Source organism: Haliaeetus albicilla, chromosome 3 (genome assembly GCF_947461875.1).
Source record: "Haliaeetus albicilla chromosome 3, bHalAlb1.1, whole genome shotgun sequence".
In the NCBI taxonomy this organism is placed as follows: Eukaryota; Metazoa; Chordata; class Aves; order Accipitriformes; family Accipitridae; genus Haliaeetus; species Haliaeetus albicilla.
In genome coordinates, this window is record NC_091485.1 from 51,651,648 (window position 1) to 51,669,097 (window position 17,450).

Consider the following 17,450-nt stretch of genomic DNA (forward strand, 5'->3'; position numbering starts at 1 on the left):
AATGCGCTGATGTTGAAGTATTCAAGTTTATCCATGAATTCTTCAAGCACTCAGGCTTTGTGATTGCTTCGCAGAAAGGGGAATGGAGCTCCCTGGCACCGTGTTTGTTGGTTCCATATGTTGGTGTTTGTGTACTCTTCCATGTCTTTTTCCAAAACTGAGACCATCATTACCAGCTGTGAAATACAGAATATTCTATTATATATAATAGAATTTGTATTCATAGATATGTGTATATAAATAGGTGTATATAAAAATGTGTATATGTATTTTATGTGTGTATATAACTCTGTATAAAATACATATTCTGATTATAATCAGTGTTTAAGAGGTGTTAGGTAAAATTACTGTTGGTTTGGGTTTTTTCGCCCCTAAATGATAGCTCTGTAATCTGTTTCTAGGACCTAGTTTCCCAGATTTTCTGATTTTTGCTGTAAGCCAGACTAGCATACTTCAATTGCTGTATGCTTTCAGATTGCTTAGGTAACAAATGTGATAGACATTTTTTAATAGTAGTGAGATGAGATGCATCTCATTATGAATTAAATTGCATATATAGAATATGCAAACATAACGCAATATAGAGGAATACTGAACTATTCAGTAGGTTATAACACACCAGCAATATATACGTTTACCTTCAGCGTTTTGAGCAGCTTTATAATCCCTTGGACTTTCTTCTTGTTTCAAAGTTACAACTGTAATGTGTCTGCTGTCAACCCTTGACTCCTGACGGTACCATACTGACTGGTTATAGAAAGACCAAAACCATGTTAGACTGACTTGTTTTTCACACTGTTGCAATAAATACCAGCAGGTTCTGTAAGATGAGCGTGGATATAAAACGATGCCTTACGCCATTCTCCCCTCTGAAGAAAGTTGACAAAGGACGGGCAAGAATGCAGCTGCCTTCTCTTCGCTGCGTCATGTTACGCTGTCTGTGAGACCCTGGGCGCAGAAGCTGCGGTCTCCCTGCAGTAACTGGTGGATGCTGGAAAGAACGCGTGTGGTTTCCTTGGTTGATCTAACTTCAACTCTGGACAATAATGCAAAATCACTGCTGCAGAAGCGGTTGACCTGTTTATGCAATTTTAGAAAGGTACATTAAAACCAAGTCTTGTTTTCATTTAAGCATGAAAACTTGCTTCTGAAAGACACACTAAGAGTAATTTGGATCTATTTCTGCATTATTAACACCTAGATAAATGCTGCTGCTTTTTAAATTTTTTTCTTTTTTTTTCTCCTCCCAGTTTGGCCCATTTTATGATGATTTGAGCAGTAGTCTGAACTGCTGGTTCTAGGGCCTTGTCCCAGCTGCGAGAGAGGGCCAGAGGAAGGCTGTTGGGCTTGCTGATAGTTTGGCCTTAGAATAGCAACTCTTAGATTTAGTGGTTGCAATTCACAGTCCCCAGTTCACCAGATAAGGTTTGCTGGGGAAGACTCTGAAAAATAAATTTCACTATGGTTCTTTAGCAATAGAAGCTGATAGTGTCCTGAAGATATCCAAGGAGCTTATTTATTTCTTTTCCATGTTGTTTTCTATCAATCAGAGCCAAGAGCCATCTCCACTATCCTTACTCAGGTCGCCTCTTGGATTAACGCTGTATCAGTCTCCCTGTGGTTTCTGCTTCAGTTTCGCAGGAACAGTCAAGTTCCTTTGCAAAATACGGCTACACAGAAAGAGCCATACCGTTTTCTTGGCAGTGTTCTGAGAAGGAGATGAGGTTACTCCAGAATGGTTGGTCTTGTAGCATTTCAATATTTACTGTACATACATATACATACATAATACAGCTTTTGAGAATTGCTTACCATTCCTTAAACTGTTTAGCTGCCTGCTGATCCCTGATGAGCACAGAGGGTCAACTGTGAACAGTGGAAAATATTTTTCCTGGGTTTTGAAGTGGTTGCTAGAACAGAATATCACCCACTGAGCCTAAAGAGACCCAGACACGAGCCTGTGCTTTGACTTCCCCGATCCCCATCAGCCAAAGCGGACCTCCCTCCCCCCTCTTCAGTTCCAGAAGAAAAATGGTCTTCATTGAAAAGACTGATAAGAGACGTTTAGTCTTTTCATCAATGCAGTTTGGTCCTTTTGTTATATCTTGAAAAAACAACCAAACAGCCCATTATAAATAACTTTTACCATTTCAAAACATGTACTTAACGCATATGTAACTGCCTGACACCAGTAAAAGCAATATTTCAGCCGTGCCTGGCTGGGATGCAGTCACATAATTTTAGAGCTGGCAATCACACACAAATGCACCTCAAGTATGTTTGCATCTCTTTATATTTGTTTTGTCAAATTGCACAGGTTTTGTGCAATTGGATGTTGAAAATAACATGGTTGTGCTAGTAAGTATCCACGGTGGCAAGGTTGTTGCTGGTTCTGCTCTGTACAGTGTGCCCTAAATTCTGTCAATGGGGGTGATGTAGAGCAGAAGCCTAAATTTACCACCAAAATGATGTGTTCATGAACGTATTAATGATACATGGGCTCATATATGTGAGGGAGAACGGTGAATAAAATCCAACTCATGTCTTGATGAGCTGTAGACAAAACCATATGTTTCTAAATGCATGTGTATGAATATAAGAGAATAGAAAGGGCAACACATCTCGCAATGTAGCTTAAAATTGAGCACTTGATTTTGAGTGGATTTAATTTGCATGTTAAGAGTTTGTGTGAGGCCAGTAGGACACATTGCATTTCAGAAGAGGGTGTGCTGCACTGTATCTCTGTGCTGATCTGAACTTTTCCTAAACTGAATGCTCGTTTCTGGTCATCCGGCTGGCTGAGATTAAGTGTCGTAAGTTAATGAGCTTTCTTGTGCATTTGTGAGGCAGGGAATTATTCACATTTTATTTTTACATAGGGCTGAAACAGTAAATATAGCACTCTCACAGCTTGCTACAGCACATTAACCCTGGATGGATCCTGATGCTTACTTTCCTGTTGTTACTGGTAAACAATTCCTTAAAAACGTTTGGGTTTGCATTTTCCCTCCCAGTCTAAGGTCTGCATCATGCCCATTTTTAGAAACAATCATCCCATCACTTTCCTAGGGTGAAAGTAAAGGCTGACAGCTTGTAATAATGTGATGTGATCTGCCAGCGATCACTTCTCCTTAAAAGTGGTAGTTCCCCAGGCGGCAGAGGTGCAGATCTAGCAGTTGGTTGTCGCCTTTGACTGTTGCCCGTAATATTTGACTAAAGCTGATTGAAATGGTTTCTGGCTTTCTTGAGCAAAGCTTCACTTCCAGCCTAGCTGTGTCCTCACTGAAGCTACAACACCCCTGCCTTCCTAACAGCCTCCTAGTAAAACTAGCAAACCTGTGTTCAAAACAGCAAGAGGGAGCATTTCTAATGGAAAAACGTTAACACAGTTTGACCAGCTGGATGCGGAGGCTTGGCAAAAGGCTGTTCCTAAGCTGTTACCGTCACTATGCAAAGGGAGATGTGTTGTTCTTGCTTATTTGCAGGAATGGAAGATACTGCTGGGACTTGCGCTTGGAGCGACGAGAAAATGAGTAATGTTTGGTTTGACGAGTAGTGGGGAGTGATTGGCATTGGGTTCACGCTTCCATTGATCATGGTATAACCAGTGCAATGATTCCCATGCCCAGATTGTTTTACTTGTGTTTAGCAGAACTGACGCATCTGCTTGCCTAATTCAGTAGGACCATTTCAGTATTGCTCTCAAGAGCAGCACACGCTATTCTTTTCCCCAAAATGTGTTTCACTCAGAGACTGAAATTTTAGATGCGATAATTGGTGCTATTGTTCAGGTATTATGCTGAGACCTGTTTTGCTCTTCCCCCTCCTGCCAAAAATGCATCTTACCTGAAGGAGCAGCAACCGGTGTATGCACTCCTGAGAGGCCACACTTCCAAGACAAGCCCAGCTCACATCAGAAAAATATGTCTGCTTGGTCACAACCATTTTTCAGCGATTCAAGTATCCCAAGGCCCTCTCTCCCTCACGCAACAGTGTTTTTTCCTCTCTTTCTTTTACTGGTTGCTCTTCTAGCTTGGCTGGGGTTTTTCGTACACGCTCAGGAAAGCAGGAGCTTGCCCGTTATTCCCCGAGGTCACGCACACGCCACCCACCCACGCCCCCCCATCCCTCCCCCGGGAAGCACTGCTCCTGCTCCTCTCTCTGCCCGCTTCGCCTGCGGAGCAGCGGGACGCTGAGCGGCAGAGCAGCCCGGGAAGCAAAGCTCTGGAACTGGGGAAGATGGGGCGTTTGCCCGGATCTGCTGTACGCTTTGCCACGGGCGGGGCGGGCTCGCCCCGTCCCCGCCCACGGCTCTGACCGGCCGCGGGCACGGGCCGGGTCTCCACGTGGCGTGGGTGTGCGCGGCGGGAGTGCGGCGCGGTGCCGCTCCGTGGGGAGCTCCGCTCCGCTCCGCTCGGCGGGATGGGCCGGGCGCGACGGGGCGGCCGCGGGCGGCTCCCGGTCCTGCTGCCGCCGCCGCTGCTGCTGCTGCCGCTGCTGCTGCCGCTGCCGCTGCCCTGCGGGGCGGCGGGGCTGGGGCGCGGCGGCGCTCCCCGCCTGCTCCGCTTCTCCGGCCGGGTGCCCGAGAACAGCCCGGCGGGGACGCCGGTGCGGGGCTTGCGGGTGCCGCTGCGAAGGCTGCTGGGCCCCGCGGAGCCGGCCGGGGAGTGGGCGCTGGAGGGGGACGGCGCCTCCCGCTTCTCCCTCCAGCGGCGGCCGGGCGGCGGCCGGGGGCTGCTGCTGCTCCGCACGGCCGAGCGCCTGGACCGGGAGGCGCAGCCCGAGTACGGGCTCCGGCTGCGGCGGCGGGCGGGCGGGCCCCCCCGGGAGGCGCTGCTGCGGGTCCGGGTCCTGGACCGCAACGACCACCGGCCGCGGCTGCCGCCGGCGCGGCCGCTGGAGGTGGACGAGCTGGCGCCGCTGGGCACGGAGGTGGCCCGGCTCCGCGCCTCGGACGGCGACGAGGGCGCCAACGCGCGTCTCACCTACCGCCCCTGGCCGCCGGGCGCCGGCAGCCGCCTGCTCTTCGTCGTGCCCCGCAGCGGGCAGGTGCTGACCGTGGGCTCGCTGCTGGGGCTGCGCCGGCTCCGCCTCTGCGTCGCGGCCCACGACCACGGCCGGCCGCGGCCGCTGCGCAGCCCCGCGCGGTGCCTGCGCCTGGCCGTGCGCGGCCGGCGCCCGGCGCCCGGCGAGGAGAGGCGGCGGGGGCGGTGGCGGCGGCGGCGGCGGCGGCGGCGGGGGGCTCGCTCGCTGCCGCCGCCCGAGCGGCCGCCGGCGCCCGGCTCCCGGCGCTACACGGCCCGCCTGCCCGCCGGGGCGCGGGTGGGCGACACCGTCTTCACCGTCCCGCGGAGCCGCGACCGGGCGGCGGGCGGCTGGTTCGAGCTGGCGTCCCCCGGCGCCAACCCCGTGGGGGTCGACAGGGCCTCGGGGCGGCTCTACCTCCGGCGGGAGCTGCGAGCGGGCGGCCGGGCGGAGGTGCTGGTCAAGGTGCACGGCGGCGGCGGAGGAGGTAGGGGGACGGGGATGGGGACGGGGACGGGGACGGGGATGGGGACGGGGACGGGGATGGGGGGGCGCATCTCCCCGCGGCGCTCCCCCAGGTGGGGCGGCACGGCCGCGAAACGGCCGGGCGGGGACGGAGGGTCGCCCCGAGGGAGGGGGGACGCTGAGCGGGCACGGCCGTGCCCGGCACTTGTCACTCGAGGAGCTGCGGCCGCCCTCCGTGGGGCGTTGTGGCAGCTGCCCCCCAGCTCAGGCTGGGTTTGGCGGCACGGGGGCTCTTCTCCGCTCCCGAGAGAAGCTTTCACCTCCTGCCTTTGAAGGGACAGATGAAACGTGCGGATGGTGGCGGGTTTCTCGGGTGATGCTGTGTTGTGAGGAGCTCCTGTCACGGCAGGTTCGCTTCTGTAGGACCGGAGGGGCCTGCTGGCGGGTTAACGAGCAGTTAAAGGGGGGAAGCACATCACCGCAGACAGCTTGTCTTCTGGCGGGGGGAGTTACCGGAGGGCCTCCTCGGTTCCCTCTGGTCCTCCGTGGCCGGGGGAGGGAGAGGTGACATTGCCCTGGGAGCGCGTGCTTACGGACCCGCATCCACAGCCCGCTGCGCCTGGAGATCCTTCTGCACCGTTCGCTGAGCGGCCCTGAAATGGTGCTGGAAGCCAGCTACGGCAATGGCAGAGCAGTGCACGGGAAGGGAAAGAAGCCGTTGCAAAATAGATGTCAATGAGCTTAGGACAAGAAAAAAATAAAAAAGATCTGAATCTGGAATCCTAGGCGTTGGTGTAGAGAGCTAGATGGAGATACCGTTATGCCACTGTGTAAATCCTCTATACAGCAACAGCTTGTATACTGTATCTGGTTCTCCTAATAATACAGCCAAGAGAATGGCTAGACTTGTTAAACTTCTTAAACCGTGTTAAGCTTGAGGTGCATAACGGCTACAAGAGGCATCCCTCCCATGTGTTACTTTCATCTTATTCAGAGGAAGTTTTATAGTGTGTTTGTAACTGTAGCCCAGGTCTCAGATAACATTACTGGTTATCATTTGCTTGGGGTTTGTTTTTCATTTTTTTTCTTAGATGTTTACAACTTCACTACAGAGGGAATATTTACAGTTTCTGTAAATGGTTTTTACAGCTTCATGCTCAGGAAATGCGAAACATAGGGCTGGGAGGAAAACAAATGCGTCGAAGCGTGCTGAGGGTTGTGATCTTGACCATTGTGCACTGTGTGTAGTCTGAGAATCCCAGAGCCGCCTGCCTGAGAAACTTATTCTTGCAGGAATGGGCTGTGTTGTGCAAGTGAGAAACATTTAACATAATAAAAATGCTGCACGGTATTTCTAGGTACTAACTTTAAACAAGTCGCCCGATGTTGAAAGTAGAACTTCTCATTCAAGCTGAAGATGGAGTTGGAAAGGTGACCTGTTGGTTGACCACCTTGCTTATTTATAATGAAAGTAAATAACCTTGTGAGCAGCGTTGTACAAATGATTAATCGTGTTGTTCTCTCCAATCTGGTGCTGTACAGCATGTTTTTACCACTGTCTGTGCACTGATAATGTATTGACAAGAGATGAGCCTCAGGGAGAAAGGAATTCGATGATCAAGTGGGACAAGGTCATTTTAGACACTCCTTTAAGCTACTTTTAAAATCAAATCTCATAACTTTGTACAGTAGCAAACTTGGGATCTTTTTCTGGCTGCTTATTTTACAGGAGATTGATGAAACAGTGGGAGGCTTTGAGCATCCATTTTTAATCTGAAGAAACATGGTGAACTGTCTAAAGCCGAACAGAATTAACTTTGGTCTCCTCCTCATTTCTCCTCATGCCTCTTACTAAATATAATTAACAGCGGGTCACATAGTAATGAATATTATGGAACTATGTGCCGAACTTTTAATCCTCTCACTAATTGAAAACCAAAACTATTGGACCCTTATTAATTGCATTCTCTTATGTAAAAGTCGTGAATGGAAGTAGGTGTTTCACAGGTGCTGAAGGAGGCTGTAGCATAATGCTGTTTCTTGGGTCTAGTGTCTTATGGTAGAATATGATTAGTATTGAACCCTTATGACTCGCTGGGAGCAAACTGCATTTTAAAATGGCATCTGTCAAATCTTGAAATTCCTGAAAATACAGCCTAGACTGCACATGGAAAGATTACGTGGTTTAAGTCCCTTGCACTTTCTTAAAAAACTTCCACCAGGATACCTACTGGGAAGGGAAAACCTTTCAATCCACATAATACAGCTTCTGTAAAAACTAACAAGTAATAAGTATATGTTGCTGGCTATGATTTCAAATCAAGATATAGCTTAGGGTTTTTTTTTTTTCATGGAGCCAGAAATGGCCCATTGCTTCCTGGCACCCCCTGACATTTTTAGAACAAAATAAATCTGACTCCAGAAACAGAAATCTGACCTGGCAATCAGGTTTGGAGGTCATACTATAGGCTGCTTTTTTTTTTCCCCTCCTGGTATCAGACTGATTAAAACCATCTGTGGATACCATTGCTATGCCTTCAAATTCAGGTGCCGACAGAGAAAAAGCTTGCTTCACTTGAACTGTGAAACCATTTTAATGGCCAGGGATCATTAGACAAAACAGCAAGCTCCAGGATGAAGGTTATTGTGTTACCCTGTCTGTATGTATCTTTGGAAGAATCTTACTGTAAAAAAAATTGATGTGAAAATATATAATGACCCGGAGGCAAGAAATAAGCGGCAAGAATTCTGATAAAATCTATAGCTGAGAAACCAACAAAAAGCTTAAAAACTGAAGAGGTAAATGTAAAGTTTATGTTACAAATATTCTTAGTAAGGTACGTAAGAAGCTATTTAAATGATGAGAAAGCCTTTATCATAACAAGTTAAAGAGAAAAGCAATAGGAGACCTTAAAAAGAGAATATTCAGCCCTTTATTCTTAATGTTAACATCTTACATCCTTTTATACAGCCTATGATTTCATATTTCTGAGTTTTCATTACATTAGAACAGCAGGAAGGCATTTAAAAACCTGTTTTAGACCCTTTTCAAAGCTGCACCATGCCAGAAATATCCCTGCGTGCTCTCAGTGTTGTCTAGCGCTCCAGGAGTGGTGTGGTGTGTGGCAGGGTTTAATTTTTGTGTACAGGCTGGCTGTAGCTTTGCATTCACAAAGAAAGTGAAAAATTGGCTGAAGATTTGTCTTTGCTGCCTGTGTGCGCAGTAGCACCTGCAATTGCCTTTTAGCTCTGATGGTCCCACTGGATAAGTCTACACTAATATTGAGACCTTCCTTCCTAAAATTGGAGAGGTGGTGTATGAGTAGAAAACATGTCCAAGTGCTGGTGTATATTAAGAAATATGTCATGAAAATAATGCAAAATGATCTCTGCAGCCTGGTCTGTTGAGCTTGCTGGTTGTTGTTAACCAAGGAGGGAAAATTGAAACCCACTGACATAGCTTTAGATGAGGCAGTTGGTACAGTCACATTGCCTAGATGTTCTGTGGCTGTGGGCTCTTCATCCACAAGGTAATGTAGTGGTTTGTGGGCTTTCAAGGGAGTAAACACACCTATTTCCATAACTGTGATGGTAAGGAAGTTACCTTGCCTTCAAGACATGGCCCTCTCTACTTAGTCCCACATGAGTCCAGTTGGTGTGCTAGTGCGTTACAAGGGGATACGATACCCCTTTAGGAAGTGCTTTAGTGTTTCTTAATTAACAAAATACATAAGCATGTATCATAAAATGTCCCAATATACTTATAGTCTGTGTGCTGCTCTTCAGAACTAATTTTCAGATGTCTCTGCTGATGATGCATTGATCCATCTGCTAATTCACCTTAGGAGTATTGCTGAGAAACCAAATGTGTTAATTTACAGAAACTTCACCCTCAGGAATCTCTCGTCAGTGTTTGGGGTGGAGCTGACCCATCATTTTCATGACAGCAGACTAGCTGTGCTAACACTGCCCTCATACAACTTTTCTTAGGAGAGTTGGAGAAAAGAAATTCATAAAATTAAGGCTTTAATTTTGGAGGGGGGACCTGTGCTCTCCTGTGAAGGCTCTCCCTGCTGTGAGAGCTCCTCCTCCCCCTCCAGCTTCTCCCAGTAAGGCTGACAGCACGTGCTGTAGCTGGGGCAAACACATGAACATCATAGGTGTTGCTGACCGGTCAGCTCATCGAGACCAAGCAAAAGCTGCTTTCTCTTTTCCTTTTTCTCAATGGGCACCTTTATTTGGGATGTCTGTCTTCTGGCCAGCTGCTGGCTTTCATAAAGCTTGTTGGAACAAACTCTCCACCAGATTCAAAAACTGCTTGGGCAGGAGAGAGGCGACACAGTAGACAGCATGGCTGTGTAAATATCACTTCTTTAGGCTAAAAGATATTTCTAAAAGTGATTATGAACTCTGGTTAAAGACTAATCATTGCTATAAGACATTTTCTTGGAAGTTTAAATACTCTTAAGTAGAATATTCCTACATATACTTTAGTTTGGGGGAAATTTCTGAAAGGCACAGCAATACACATGGAAAAGTTTTCATGAGGCATGTCCGTATGTATTTTAATTTTTTTTCAGATTCAATACTTCAGTGTTTGTAGGATACTGCTTAGTGGATGAGGACTGGATTGCAGGTACTTAGGAGACAGGGATATTTTAGAGTTAGTTTATGAGATACTTAATACAGTGACCCAATCTTGTCTGATCCTCAGGTAGTACTGGAGCACATGACTGACCACAACTACAAAACAAAGACTGGAATGTTCAAAAGCAGCTTGAATTTTAAAAATATCTGTTGTTAGTCAAGGGTAATGGTTAGAAACTGGGGCACCAGTGTGTCTCACAACCACAGAGCATCTAGTTATTAAAAAGGCTGATGAACTGGCATTTATGATTTGCGAGGTGGTTTATACAAAGCTGTCTTACAAAATCTGAGTGAGAGAAGTGAACAGTGCTTGAAAGAAAAAAACAAAACAAAACCAAAAACCCAAGAAATAACAACGAAAACAAGGAGACATTTTCATCTACTGTCATGACAGTATTAGATGACAGTAGGGGGATTTGGTTGTCTATAGTTTTTGAGGGGCATAAAAGCTGCCTCTCAGTGCTTCAGCCATCATGCTTGTGGTTTAAGTAGCTCCACAGGGGGGTTTCACCCCAATCCTAGCCCTGTTGACTTGCAGAGGTGTCAGTGATGACAGCCATGGCTTTTTCTCTGCTCCCCCAGAAGAGCAGGAGGCCTTGTCTCCCTCTCCTCTTCGCTGGAGCCTCATCAAGGGGATTGGGCTGCTAGCTAAGGGAAATGTTCATCATTGTCAGTGGCTTATCTTTAAATCACTCTGTGTTGGGCAGGAGGTGTGAAGTGTAGTATCCTTAAACTCGAAGGCTTGCAGTTTCCAATTAGTCTTGTGTTTTCTCTCGTCTTCCTGCACAAATCCCCTTTGTTTTCCTTCCCTTGATCTTTCCTGAGGCTCCCCAGATCTGTCATACATTTGAGAAACTAGAGTGTGAGCTGCACGTTGTAACCCCTGGTGACTGTAGTGTTAAACATAAAAAAAAAAAAGAAAAACATTTCTTGTGGCAAGCAGAGAGTCTGGTTTCTGCTACAGATCTTGGAAATAGGTAGTGGTTCCCCCATCTTTACGCTGAAGTGCAGTGTTAAGGCATCGTGTCTGTCAGTGGTGTTTGTTGGGGTGGCTGCTGCCTGCTGTCATGCTTTGTGTAAGCTGCTGCCTGCGAAGCGTTTTACCCTGCTGCCTCCACAACTGCCCTGTCTGTGGGGGGCTCTGGAGCCAACTTAAGCCTAAATAAGTGAGTCTTTATTTTTTTTCTTTTTGCTTCTGCCAAAACACACTGATATTTTCAGTCTTCAGTATATCCAATTACATTTTGTAAAAAATACTCTTGTAAATTGTAATTTATAAGGAAAGTTGCAAATTTATAGCACAAGCATTTATAGTATTTCTATTATATTTATATATATACACAAGATATTTTCTATCTCAAACATAATTTTGTATGATATTTGAGATAGAAGTTTATTAACTTATTCGTGCATCAGGTGTGTTCTGGGAATTACATTCCTTTTTACTTTGAGGAAATACAGGTCATTTGAAACTAATTTTGTGTTTGGGTCCTGAGGATGACAAGGGTTTCTTAGCCGTGGTAGTAACCATTTCTCAGGTGTACATTTCCTGGTGAGGGTTCAATAGCAAGCCAAAGCTCCTGTCGTCTTGCCCTGCCACTGAGGGGTAACAGTGTGGCCTGACAGCATGATGAGGGGCTGTGTGGGCATCCTCCCTTGATGTAATGAAACCTCTTCTTTCAAGCTAGGTAGTTTAGAAATGTCTTCACATACCACGCTGTCTCTTTTACATTCAAATGATTCATTTTGCCAGAAGGGATATAAGCAAAACAAAACCTACCAGGTTTTATGCACATTTTTTAATTCTCATCTTCCCAGCATCAGTCCCATCAAACCCACATCAGTCAGTGCAGCTCTAATCCTTATCTCAGGAAAAGAAAATTACTGCTATTACATTTCCTCCTTCCCTTTAGGGAGGAAGATAAACAATTAAAGGCACACAGAGTTGACAGAAGCTTGCAAGAATGGCCACTTGCAATTTAAAAACCTTTTCCCGTTCTTTCTTTGCTTTCATGCTCTTGTCTAAGGATGGTGCAGGTATATCTGCTCTGATCTGCTGAAGTGTGTTTAGCCCCCAAAGACGGAAAGTAAGCAGGCCTTCATTGCGTAGATGGCCGTGTGGTGAGTTCCCCCATCCTTGCACTTGCTACATCCTAACCCTTGTACTTAGGTTCCTCTTAGCTGGTGGTTGGTTGACATCCTTTTCATGCCATCCCTGACATGCCTTTCTTATATGTAAGCAAGAAGTAAAGCTAAAGCCTTGGGGATACACTAGTATGTCCAGGAAAATCAGCCCCCCTTAATATTCTCTTCTAGATTGATCATACCAAGACTCTTTTTCAAACGTGTGGTGTGAAGGCCAGGTATTTTATCCTGTTGATAGTCTTGTTTCACAGGCTATAGAGCCTGCTTTCCTGATTATTTCCTCCTTTTCAGTGGATGATTTGTATTGACAAAGTGGGTGAGCTGTAACATCACTGGGTGATGTTGCATTTTGATTTAATAGGATGCTGTGGTTTTGTCAGTGGAACAAAACAAAACACTATTGATTTCAGAGGCTTGATCTGTTAATGCCTTTGCAGTTATGACAGTTGAAAAAACAATGCATTGCTGGGAAAAAAACCTACTTTATCAAGACTGGTTTTGTTTCACTGACTTGTTTCAAGTCAATGCAATAATTTTCCATAGTATTTGATTGCCATGTGTCTATAACACCTTAAAATCCTTGAGTTTCTCATGCCTGGTGTGTGTGCGAAGAGGAGACAGCTACCAGAACAGAAATGTCTGCGCTGCTGAGTAGTGATGGCTCAAAGTGCTGCTTCTGAATGGCTTTTTCTGAATGATGGGGCAGAATAGTGGTTGACTGGCCTCCTGTTATTCTCCGATGTACGTTCAACACTGTTTTTTTTAGAGTCTGGGACTTGTTCAAACTTAGACCTGACCGATATAACAATCTTTTCTTCATAGAATCATAGAGTCGCTTAGGTTGGAAAAGACCTTTAAGATCATCAAGCCCAACCATTAGCCTAGCACTGCCAAGTCCACCACTAAACCATGTCCCTAAGTGCCACATCTACAGATCTGTTAAATACCTCCAGGGATGGTTACTCAACTACTTCCCTGGGCAGCCTGTTCCGATGCCTGACAACCCTTTTGGTAAAGAAATTTTTCCTAATATCTGATCTAAACTTCCCCTGGCAAAACTTGAGGCCATTTCCTCTCATCCTATCACTTGTTACTTGGGAGAAAAGACCAGTACCCACCTCGCTACTTCTATTCATTCCCTGCCAGAATTAGAGCTCTGATGTCTGTATGCAGATAACCCGGGCTGTTTTGTCAGCATGCTTGCAGGTTGCTTCAGTTTAAGTTTTGTTCACTTGAACAGAGAGAACAGCTCTGCTCTTTTGAGGCTTAAAAGCAGAAATAAATGCTGAGGGACTGAAGGAGTGAGCCAGGTCTCAGCTGCAGAAGGATGTTCCACCTGATAGCTGGAGTGTGTTTCCACCTGCTGCTGTACCACGGCCCTCCAGGTTTGGCTTTACCCTGTGTTCTTCCTTTCATGTGTGATGCTGTCTGTTTCTAGATTGGTGTTCACTCCTTCCCTCACTTCTTAACCTTTAAGCGAACAGCAAAGAAAAACACAAGGTCCAAGGACTGTTTAAGCTAGAAATTCCCTCAGGCTGCTGGGGAACGAGTGACACGTGAACATGTAAGCTTCAGAAATCAATGAGATGCCAAAGCGGAAGAGCAGGGGGATTAAAGTATGATGGAAAGGATTTAACCGTCTTGCTGGTACTGTGCCCCTGCCTAGAGGCAGGCTGTGCTATACCAAAGTGATTGCTGGCAGATATTTGCTAGTCAGGTCTTAAGGATCTCATTGATGGATGCTCTCTCGCCTCTCCAGCCACTATCAATTGCTCCATTATCCTTATAATTCAAAAATTGCTGGGGGATTTCCACCCCCCCACCACTTCCCCCCCCCTTCCCCGCCCTCGCTGCTTCTTTCCTAACATCTAACGCGAATCTTCTCCTTGGCAATGAGAGTTTGTTATTTTTTGATTCATGGCGTAGGGAACAGCTGACTGACTTCATACATCAGTCCTTCGGCATCTTATAGTCCTGCTAACATGTCCCCTGCAGTCTCCTGAACATCTCCAGGTCTTTCCACCTTTCTTGACAGGCCGTATTTTCTGGTTGTGCTCTTTGCTCTTCTCTGCCAGCTGCTCCACATCTTTCTTGAAATCCAGTCCCCAGAACTTTAGTTCAGTGGCACAGGTTGCTCATGGATGTTGTGGAGTCTCCCTCCTTGGAGACAGTCAAAAGCCATGTGGACACAGTCCTGAGCAACCTGCTCTAGGTGGCCCTGCTTGAGCAGGGCGGTTGGGCCAGATGAGCTCCAGAGGTCCTGCCAACCTCAGCCACCCCATGAGGCTCTGATCTGAGGCTTTGCTAGTGTCACAATTTTACGAAGGTTCAGCGAGGGCTGAATATGAGCCAGCAGTATGCCCAGGTGGCCAAGAAGGCCAACGGCATCCTGGCCTGTATCAGAAACAGCGTGGCCAGCAGGAGCAGGGAGAGGTGGTTGTTCCCCTGTACTGGGCACTGGTGAGGCCGCACCTCGAGTACTGTGTTCAGTTTTGGGCCCCTCACTACAGGAAAGACATGGAGGTGCTGGAGTGTGTCCAGAGAAGGGCAACCAAGCTGGTGAGGGGCCTGGAGCACAAGTCTTATGGGGAGCAGCTGAGGGAACTGGGGCTGTTTAGCCTGGAGAAAAGGAGGCTGAGGACCTTATCGCTCTCTACAACTACCTGAAAGGAGATTGTAGCCAGGTAGGTACTGGTCTCCTCTATCAAGTAACTAGTGATAGGATGAGGGGAAATGGCTTCAAGTTACGCCAGGGGAGGTTTGGATTGGATATTAGGAAAAATTTCTTCACCGAAAGGTTTGTCAGGCATTGGAACAGGCTGCCCAGGGAAGTGGTGGTGTCACCATCCCTGGAGGTATTTAAAAGACGTGTAGATGTGGTGCTTAGGGACGTGGTTTAGTGGTGGACTTGGCAGTGTTAGGTTGGGCTTGATGATCTTAAAGGTCTTTTCCAACCTAAGTGATTCTATGATTCTTTTTAAATACACATTTCAGAGAGGAGGGAGGTGAAGTTTTTGTAAAAGTCCAGAAAATTATTGTTAATTTGAACAACACGTATATTTCCCTTGACATGGTGTCCTGAACTCAATGAAATTTATTTCCTTTTCTGTCTTTTTTAAAGCATAAAGCTCTGGTTTAGATCTGACATTTTGATGTGGTGGCGGTTCTTACAGCAGGATTAGGACCTCATTATTGATTGGTATTTAACACTTGGATTGTCCCTACATGGGACAATATTGAGAAATAAGCCATATAATTATAATTCTTTGAAATAATTCTCTAGGTTTCACTAAATGGGAAAAATGGTTGACTAGATATTCATCTCCACAGAAGTTAGAACTGCCTGAATTAGACCAATGAACGAACAAAAATATTTTTAAAGCCGCATGCCTACAAGTTTTCATTCTGTTACTTGACCCTAGCAAAATGACACTGTCTATAGTTGGGTTAATTAAGACATGTGTTTCTCAGCCCTCCCTCTTGGCTATGGATAAAATACTGACTGCTACAGCTACTCTTGTGAGCCACTAGCTTGTGCGAAGGGTTGTGCCTTGTCTTACACCGAGCAATACAGAGAAAAAATTCTTTCAGAGCGTGTTTAAAAAATGTTCCCATGTGTGCAACGTTGGTACATTAGAAAACCAGAAACCATGTAATCTAAGAATTTCCTCTAGCTAAAGAAACCATGTCTTAAATTATTTTAAAGACTTTAAAACACCCGCAAAAATTCAATGAAGTCTTTTCCCTCCTGGGAATGATTACCTCTGGTAAATTTGTCCAGCACTTATTTTTACTGTGGGGTACGGCTGCTCACAAATGCAGGTCTTTTGTGTCAGCATATGTCTCTATCTGTGGATAGTCTTTTATTTAGTATTGGATCCTTGAGGTCTACAGTTAAAATTTGTTTGGCATTTCTAGCTTATTTCTTGCCTTTGGTGCTGGTTTTGTCCACATGCTGCTGCGGTCCTCTTCCATCCTATGTGAAATGTGGCCTTCCTGAAGGCAGAGATCAAGGATTTCCTGTATGAGACATACGTACACCCGGGTGGGTGTTTCTTTTGATAGCAGTGTAGTCCTTAACAGACCTGCAACCTCAGTGCAGTTTGTTCAAGTATGCAATCATATTTTATCAGGCAGAAAATGTGCTTTTCTCATATGTACTTTTCTACTCCCCCCCCCCATTTAGTTTCTTTTTTTTTTATTTGAACTTATTTTATCTATTCAAGAATGTATTCATTTTGATTTGAAGTCAAATCTCAAGGCCACCTCTGGAAAATTTCTTTGAGAAGCTCCTATGTACCTTCAGCATCTGTTAGCAAGGTGTTGTGAGTTCAAGAGGTTTGAATTTTGGTCTCCCAAGAGGTACAAATATTGTGATTAAATCACTATAGGTTCTTTGCGGTAGAAGGTTCCTTCTCTTTCTTCTCTGTGGACAGCCCTTCTGCACGTCAGGGGTTCACCTCTTCTTTTGGGCTGGCACTAGCGGTGGCATAGCCACCCCAGGAGCAGATCTGGGGTGATTCCTAGAGCTGTCCCACTGGTGGTCAACCCTGCTACCTGAAAGCCATCAGACTGCGCTGCTGGCTGGAGGTCAGAGGGGATCTAGGTCAGATGCTCAGTGGTGTGGGTCCTTCCAGGCTGCTCCCAAGTCTGACAGTCCAAGGTTGGCAGATGCAATCACCTGCACCCGTTGTTTTAGGTATCGGAGGTCACTTCTAAGCTGGAAAAGCAGTACAGGCACAGTCAATGTATGCATCATTTTTCTCCAGGGTTTCAGGTTAGAGGTGCTTGCTGCCAACCCCAGATCCTCCATGCCCAGTAGAGAGCAGTTTGTGCTGTGCTTCCCCTGCCAATACGTAGGGCTTGCTTTCTCCCTGGCACTGGATACAGCTGCTGGCTGACCTGCCCCTTTGCTTGCTGCTCCCTGCAGAAGCAAAGCCCAAGGCTTTGCCCTGGGGCGGGCGTTTTATTGCAAAGCTGGTGTTTCACTCAGATGCAGCCAGATGGGATGCTGGGGACAGAAGGGGGAAGGCACGTCTGCCTTTCCTTGAATATCCAGTGGTTTGAGAAAATTAAACAAATTTGCATTAGAGCTGGAAGAATTTTAGGGAGTTTTGATTGCTTACTACTTCCACTGATTTTTAAGAGAAAAATTTTAATAAGCCCTA

The 17,450-nt window shown here is 46.3% G+C and overlaps 1 protein-coding gene across 2 annotated transcripts in view; it reads left to right on the forward strand.

Moving 5' to 3' along the window:
* The first annotated feature begins 4,224 nt into the window (after nucleotides 1-4,224).
* LOC104323175 (neural-cadherin) overlaps nucleotides 4,225-17,450 on the forward strand; it is a 56,320-nt gene continuing 43,094 nt past the window's right edge. Inside the window, exon 1 of one of the 2 annotated variants that reach the window (XM_069779698.1) lies at nucleotides 4,225-5,512. In XM_069779698.1, the coding sequence (XP_069635799.1) occupies nucleotides 4,423-5,512 (1,090 nt within the window). In that variant the 5' untranslated portion in view covers nucleotides 4,225-4,422. The remainder of the gene's footprint in view (nucleotides 5,513-17,450) is intronic. The other variant, XM_069779697.1, reaches the window with a different exon arrangement.